The following is an 8,027-nucleotide window of genomic DNA, read 5'->3' on the forward strand; positions in this document are numbered from 1 at the left end:
ATAGAAGAATATGAAAATATACATATAAATTCACACAAAGAATGGAGAAATGTGCATCGATACAAGCGCGATTAATCCGAGTATTCTCGCTTGCCAAATAAACGTTCTGCATTTTTCACGCTCCGGAAAGTATCACCAGAGAGATCGAGGATCGGGAAGCCGATCATCGAACGTACGGAACGAATAGATCTCGCAAAAAAGTGCACACTTAAGACAAACTGCGCATTCGCATGGAAAAAATCCTTTGGTAATCTCCGTTGCGTTTGAAATCGTACGTACAATATCCATGCATGATAGGAAAACGAAAAAGTAGGATGGACGACATTTCATTCTGGCTCTTTCAGAATCAAGAACGTATTGTTATATGTTTTTTATCAGGAGGATCAATGTATTCAATATGTATATTAAAATTGAATGCGCGATTGTATATTGCAATGTTTAAATAATATAATATAAAAAAATAGATATAATACATATAATATACAAAAATAGAAAAGTTCATGCAGTGATGTTAAAAAATTAAAAAAGCATTCTTACTAAACTTCATTTTTCAATTTGATGTCCAGTAAGTTTCATCTTGCATGAAACTCCTCAGTCTACCAATAAGTATATTTATACATACTGTGATAAACAAAGTGAGAATATATAGAAATAGCAACATGAAAAAGAATTACGGAAATCTAGATTAAACTATTAAATTATGATTAAATGGTGCTAATAGAAATATCGTCGTTTAAATAATTGCGAGGTGCTTGGAGTCGATAAATTCACGCGAGGCACAATAAAGCCGTCACGGAAAATCGTTGGAAGGGTAGGAACGATTGCAGGGGGCTCGACGAAGAAAAGAGAGAAAAAAAAATAGAAATAGAACGCGCGAGAGGACCGAGCTGGAAGATGCTGAAAGGCAGGTTCGAGCTACCACAGAGAAAAAACAGGGATTGGAAAACGGGTGTGCGTGAAGGTAAGCCGAGCAGCTCGAACCCTCGAACGTTCAAGAGGGCGAAGGAAAACGCAGAGTCGATCGCCTACGCGTCGCCGCTTAGACCGCTCTCGTTCGTCAATCGCTTTTTTTTTACAACTCGGAAGAATAAACACTCAGAGAAAACGAGATAAAAATCTGTGCATAAAAAAATATTGAAAAAACTATCTACAAATTATACTAATGAATATTTGACAGGAATTTCGTATTTACCCTCGTCACGATAATATAACCTTTTGAGTCACGAATTTTTAGAGACACATTTATGAAATGCATACACTATGTATATACCTTTTTTGCCATTTTTAATTACAAAATTCTGATGTCAGATTCGTGATCAGTGACCCCACAAACTCCTAGATTACAATTGCCACATCAATATTACATAACGTTCGTTGTGACATAAATTTTACTTGTAAAAAATTACTTTTTTTGGATAATTAATGAACGATACTTGTTATTAAATAATTTTCTAAATAATTCATGAAAATAAAATTCACGCTATAAGAGTCAAAAGGTTAAATGAATCCATGAATCCTGAAGGGAACAAGCATTAGGGAATTGTACGAATCGGAGAAACAATCAACGGAATAGAATAAAAATCTATGTAAAGAAAGTTACATAATGTAAAAATAAAAAGATAGATGAAAGACAGACATATTGTCACCTGAATATAAAATGACTAACATATTTCTATGCATAGGAAAAAAGTACGTACTATAAAATGTCTAATATATTTTGACAGGAATTGTGTTAATTTCTGTTTCTAATTCTGCTGTGATCAATTCTGAAGAGGACAATTTAATGCGTTTCTCGTAAGCCACAGAAAAATAAACATCGATATTAGAATGGAGCAAGAGGTCAGGTTTCTGGTTTCACACCGGCATAAGTATGTAGAACAAATTTCTAAATCATCTCTTCCCGTTGCACCGTCCATTCCACGTGTAAACCATGCAGAAAACTACGCTCTGCTAACTAGACCGTGTTCCAACTGACGCTGGTATACCGCACAATCCTCGCTTCTCGTCTTACCGCTCCACTAAATCGACTACTTTATTTTCTTCTAGCTTCATTGGATTCCTCACACTAATTTTTACAAAACGCATAATATAAACGTGTCATAATTAAAATTGAATCAATCAATCTACTAAAATCATTATTATTTATCAATTAAAATATATTTTTATATTCTTCTGAACTGAAGAACATTTGAAAATACGTTAGAGGATCCGCTTAATCGAACGGCGGAGAAAAAAGAACCGCGAGGGATATAAGAGTACCTCTTTGATGAGAAACTTGAAGGCAGAAGTCTCTTTCTGACGATCATGTTCCCACGTGAAGATCAACCATCCTTGGCAACCTTTACCAGTTGCCACTCGACGACGGAACACCCCCACCACTGTCGGACTCTCTCCACCGTTTCACGAACCCTCGCGACCAACGCACGACCGAGCAGAAGGGAATACATCCCGAAACGGCTTTCCGCTTTCTTCCTTCGACACCGTCGCGTCGCATCGACTCGTTTCCGGTTCTCCCAACACCGTTAGGAGAGGTTAAGCTAGGTTACACGTTTTTTCAGAGTATACGAGTACAGTGACCATACTTCGTTCGCAAATCAGAAATTGTTTGGACAATAAAACAATTAAACTAGAAGTTCGCATAATAATCATTATTAATTTACTATTAAAAAATGCTTATTCTTATAAAAGATATAGTTTACGGTATGTTATGTTATACGTGTTGGAAAAGTAATCAAAAATACTCTATTCGTACATTTGGACTGTGCTTCTGCTCTCCAAGCAGTTAGACAAATGATCTGTTCGATTTAAAAATAAAGAATCTAACTGTGTATATAAAAAATAATAGAAAACAGGAATACATAAAAAGATTTTATCATACAATGTAAAACTTAGTATCATAATTTCAAATCAGGCAAGAAATTTAGCACTGACCCATTAGATTGCACATTATATTTTTCAATATGTTACAGAATCTCGACAAAGGGTTAAGTCCATTCTTCTGGCGGCCTTCTTCCACCCTCGAGTTTAGGGCGGTGGAGTGAGAATAGTGTAGGCAGCGGGTGCCTCCATGTTATGCAGCCCCACCACCGACTCTGTCCTGACCAACCGGCTGTTTACTGTTTGGCCTCCCGGGATATCGATCCCAGTGGCGTAAGAACCGAGGGCCGGAGATCGGCACGCGTCGTTGCCAACCGAGCCGTCGAATCGACGCCTCCGCCGACCCCTTTCCATTCTTTTTTCCACCGCGCCGCACCGATCCTCTAAACACGGCGCCACCACCCTCCGGCCGGCGAATTGACTCCGGCGAGCCGCCTCCTCCACTTAATTGGAGATACTGTTAGTCTGGAGACCGAGAACAAGGCCACTTGACCCCGCGAGTCGATTCGTGGATGAACCGAAGATTTTTCACAGGATACAATATTCTGCATCCTCTACAAATGGAAAGCTAACTAATGATAGAAATTTCTATCTAACGTGAACCATTTTCAAAAAATTGAAACGGTATATTACATGGTGTATTATACGCATCAAATATAAAAATGTATTAAGTCGAATCCAATTTAAAATGTCTTTTAGTCAAATGAATTGCACGTAAAAAATGCTTTTTAATACTGAAGAAATGCAGAAAAAAGAAGAGGCATGCAAGATTGCGTGCGAGGTTCGACGTCGTTAATTAAACCGTATAATAAGGGACGTAGGAGCGGCGACAGTCTAGGGAGGCGTCCATTTATCGGGAGAGGATCGCGGGTAAGTGCAGAATAGATGATGTGTTGAGAAACGGAAGCCGAGTGCGGCCATTGTTATGGCAAGAGGGTCGCGAATGATTTTCGGGGTGGGATTACGCTGTCCCAGTTTCAATCCCATTCGATGCCGCCGCGACTTATTGTGCCCCTTGCCGCGGATAACTTTCGCTGCCGTTCCTCGCAATTTCCGGTGGCGCGAATTTTCGAATATCAACGACCGGCCGGCCAACTTTTCTACGAGCATCGAATCCGACAAAGAAAGACCTACATTTCAGAGAAGTTAAAAATTCAATCTTGCTAAGACTATTGTTTGCCCAACTTCCGATCGCTCTTTATTTGGGAAACGTTATTACTTATGCGATATAGTGTCTTATTGTTGAAATCCGTTCTGACTCCATCTTCTTCTGCTTTTCATTATCATAACTATTGATGCTTGACCTCCATTAAATAATATAGTAATAAAATCGCACGTACACATTGCACAACTAATGATTAACGAAGTCCATCGTATTTAATATAATCTTAATAGTAGTGGGTACATTTCATTCTTGGATCTTATAAACAATACTTGCTTATTGCTTATGAAAAAATCGCTTGAAAAAAAGAACGACATTTAATGCAACAGAATTTTTGTAAACACAATTCAGATTTCGGCGAGGAAATGTTTCGAACATTAAATTTCGCGTCGAGCGAAAAATTGGGCAAGTATTGAAAGTAAGATTCGTGAATCGCGAGGCGCATGCCCGACGACGATGGCCTATGCTGATGCATGCGCTTCGATCTTGCACGGGTACACGTGTTTCGCAGCGTGTCGAACACGCGGTATCGCAGATACAATCTCTCCCTTCGCGTCCGCGCCCAATTCTCGACCCCTGTCCCTTGACGCGTAGCAAACTCTCGATTATCATTTCATGTAGTCACGTTAACAAATGTTAATTGCTTCATGATTCACAATGAATAATTTTATTAACATTATTGTAACTCCCTCAGTCATACGACTGCCACACAAATACCATAAATTAATTAATAAGCAATCTGTTATAAAACTGAGACTGTGCCTCATTCCGAATATTCTATTTAATATATTCTAACGTTAACCGGCACAAAATTTGGATAGTTTTCGTGCTTAAAGATGAAAGTAATATAATTTTGCTATCAAAAAATCAATATAATAGGTAAAAGAAAATAGTGCCTTTAGATTATTCTATAGATAACCTGCGAAGGAGATGATTGTGCTCTTGTTTTAACTTCAAGTAATAAATTTCTGCAAATTGAAATCGATCGGATATTCGACAAAATGAAAACGTTGAGACGGTCTCCGTGGACGTTTTAGGCACGCGGGACGGAATCGATCGCCGGAGGTCGACGTACTTATACCTGTTCCCAAGCGTGTCCATCTATCTGCGAATCTGGAGCTGCAGTGGACCATTCTTCCAACACCGCTGTCGATAAATCACGGCGGCCGTTATTAAAGGACCACGGGAACCGAACAAAGAGGGACCACCCTTCCGAGAGAAATCTAACGGCGACTACGACTCCGAACAACGAAAATGAACAAGGATCGTAGATTGGACAATGGGCACCAGCCAACGTCTTTCATTTGATCCGGGACTCGAATATTTATCGGCTCTACTGGTCGAGGCGCTAATTTTTTAATCCGCTTTTGTCTCGAATAAATGGGAACCGACGGGAAATGTTAACAAATTATCGTGCAAAATGATTGCATATTTTTCGAATTCTTTTTGTAAATGGAATAAATAAATTACTGATCGTGTCAAGAAATAATGTCATCATAGGACCGAGCACGATTTTTCATTGTTTATCATTGTTACTATGGGATATACACAGAACTGATCTAATCTACAAAGAATGATTCGGATTTGCCCAATCCGTAGAGTAAAGAATTCAGCGGATCATGGCATGATCGCTGTTAAAATATCTTTACGGCAATTCGCTAAGAAACGAGAAGGTAGCGAATAGGCAAGCATCAGGCGCGACTCTCGCGAGAAAGAGAGTGGCTCTTATCGGTTCTGGTCTCTGAGGAAGGTAAGGATCGGAGGAAGCCGTGTCGGGTTAGGAAAAGAAGCCTCTATTACGCGCCGCGGGGACGAGCAGGCAATCTGTCGGCTAAGCCGCTTCTTATTACTTTGCCACCATCAACGACTACCGGCGGAATCCGCGCGAAAACATACATAGATATCCACCGTGTAAACTCGCTCACAGCGTCGCGTCCCGCCTATAAACCCAACGGTAACCTGTTTCTCTCACGCAGACATCGACAAAGATCGAGTGCGTGCGAGAACAGGAATTCTAGACCGTTTTACGTATTGTGCCGGAATGGCCACCCACGGGATTTCAGGATTACAACAGGCTTCGTGCGTTTATTCACAGGTGCATCTATAATTTACAGTCGGCAGGTAAATCTTCAGGATTTTATAGCCGCACATAATGTAATCTTGTAAATATTACGACAGACGTATTTTACAGGATGAGTCAGTAAGAAACATAGTGTTGATTAATTAGATTAATCCCGGCATGTTCTTAAACCAAGATTCGGTTATTTTTAGAATGAGATCGACAAAGGATAATTTTAATTCTTCATATTGACTCTATTTATTCTTGCATAAATGCGGAGTCGGGTACTTTCTCGCAGCTTTCGTCACGATATCAGGCACAACTCTGTGAAAGCATAGAAGCGACAACCGAGAAATCGTGCGAGCACGAGCGTGTCGCGCGAGGAGAATCAATTTTTCCTACCGACTCACCGTCGAAAGACAGAGGGCAATTGACAATAAGTCGATTACTCGGTTCGATATTACCAAGCGTGCGACAAGACTCGGATGGATTAATAAAACGTTCGAATTTCCGATCGTTCCCTTCGCCCTTGTCTCGTGCCGGGCGTCATTCGAGTGACATCTGACAAACGAGAATCTCATGAAGATTACCGATATATTTCTTCTCCTGTCTAAACTGCGTTTAGATAACAATTAATGAACTAGGGTAGTGAAGTCATGTTCCTGTCAGTAGATTTTTCACGTTCTTTGACTTTTGTCTACGTTTCAAAATAACCTTTAATTAAGAACCTTTAAATACGGACGTGCCTTTCTCTATTTCCTTATATTCATGATCTTGTTGTATGAACTATTGACACAGTTAACTCATTGTCAGCGACACAAACACTCTAAATCTATCTAACAAAACACATCCTTACTCATCCTGACCTATGTCCCTGCCTATTCATCCTCGCCTTAGTATTCCTATCCTGTTTTGGTCATTGAACCTCGATTTCTCATACCGACTAGTTATATAGACAATCAACATTGTATAATCAGGCAGATTTTCGAAGTACGTGCTTGCATGCACAGCTACACCGACTAATAAAGTCCTAGAGTTTCTACTTAAGAGTTGTTGCATTTAATTCCAAACTTGGAGTTCAACAGCCTGTTCCCATAGTGTCAGATGAAATATAAGAACATTATTGGTAAAAATATAGAAGAGAATTGTGTTTGATTTATTAAACGCATATCGGTTTATAATGAAGTAAAAGAATTCTCGTTAAATGTTATTTTATCCGTACAATCGATTCTGATGCTTTAATCAAGCGGTTTAATTAGTAACTTGCAAAAGAGTACGCGCAGCGTTTGTAACGCTGGAACGGTAAAAGAAATTTCAATCCGTTTTCCTGTGACTGTCCACCGTTTTTTCAAGCGTATCTTTTTTTGGTGATCGCTTTATTGTCGCTGTCTTTTAAGTTGCCTACATGGTTACGCTCCCCTTTTACAATTTGAAATTTCCCAAACGCAAATTTGAAATGAGAATTGCGTCGTGTGGCAGTATTCAAGCGTGAATCCGAACTTCTGATTATAATCTCAGAATTTAATTTTCTTTAAATCACTTACGTTTAATGAAAATTTATCAGAGGAAATATGCTCGATATTAATCGTTATTGTGATATCTGGGAGATATTACGATAATATAGTGTATAAGCTGCGGCAAGGAATTACGTAATTACGAGTAACCGTTTGAACAATTACTCTGGTAAAGTGAGTTTTACGATTAGCCAGGTTAACGCGGTCGGTTTTAAAGGAAGAACATGACGCTGCCTTTGTGCTCGGCGTACTTAAACGATGAGTTAAGAACCCGCAACGTTTGATGGTCAACTGACCTAATTTTACGCTTCAGTGATCAGCCATTTTGGTGAACGCTAAAGCAATGTTCCTCTACTAACGTACAGCAATATGACTCTCCGTTTTTGTTTTAATTAATCATATAATCTATCAAGAA

General features: G+C 39.3%; 1 protein-coding gene across 1 annotated transcript; it reads left to right on the forward strand.

Annotated features, from left to right (window-relative positions):
* Positions 1–3,599: 3,599 nt before the first annotated feature.
* Positions 3,600–5,800, forward strand: LOC113464765 (uncharacterized). Its single transcript, XM_026816500.1, has 2 exons — positions 3,600–3,747; positions 5,077–5,800. The coding sequence occupies exons 1-2, from the start codon at positions 3,640–3,642 to the stop codon at positions 5,308–5,310; spliced, it is 342 nt and encodes a 113-aa protein (XP_026672301.1). The 5' UTR covers positions 3,600–3,639; the 3' UTR covers positions 5,311–5,800.
* The last annotated feature ends 2,227 nt before the right edge of the window (positions 5,801–8,027 follow it).

This window comes from Ceratina calcarata, unplaced genomic scaffold, assembly GCF_001652005.2.
Source record: "Ceratina calcarata isolate Rehan_Ccalc_2016 unplaced genomic scaffold, ASM165200v1 scaffold525.2, whole genome shotgun sequence".
In the NCBI taxonomy this organism is placed as follows: Eukaryota; Metazoa; Arthropoda; class Insecta; order Hymenoptera; family Apidae; genus Ceratina; species Ceratina calcarata.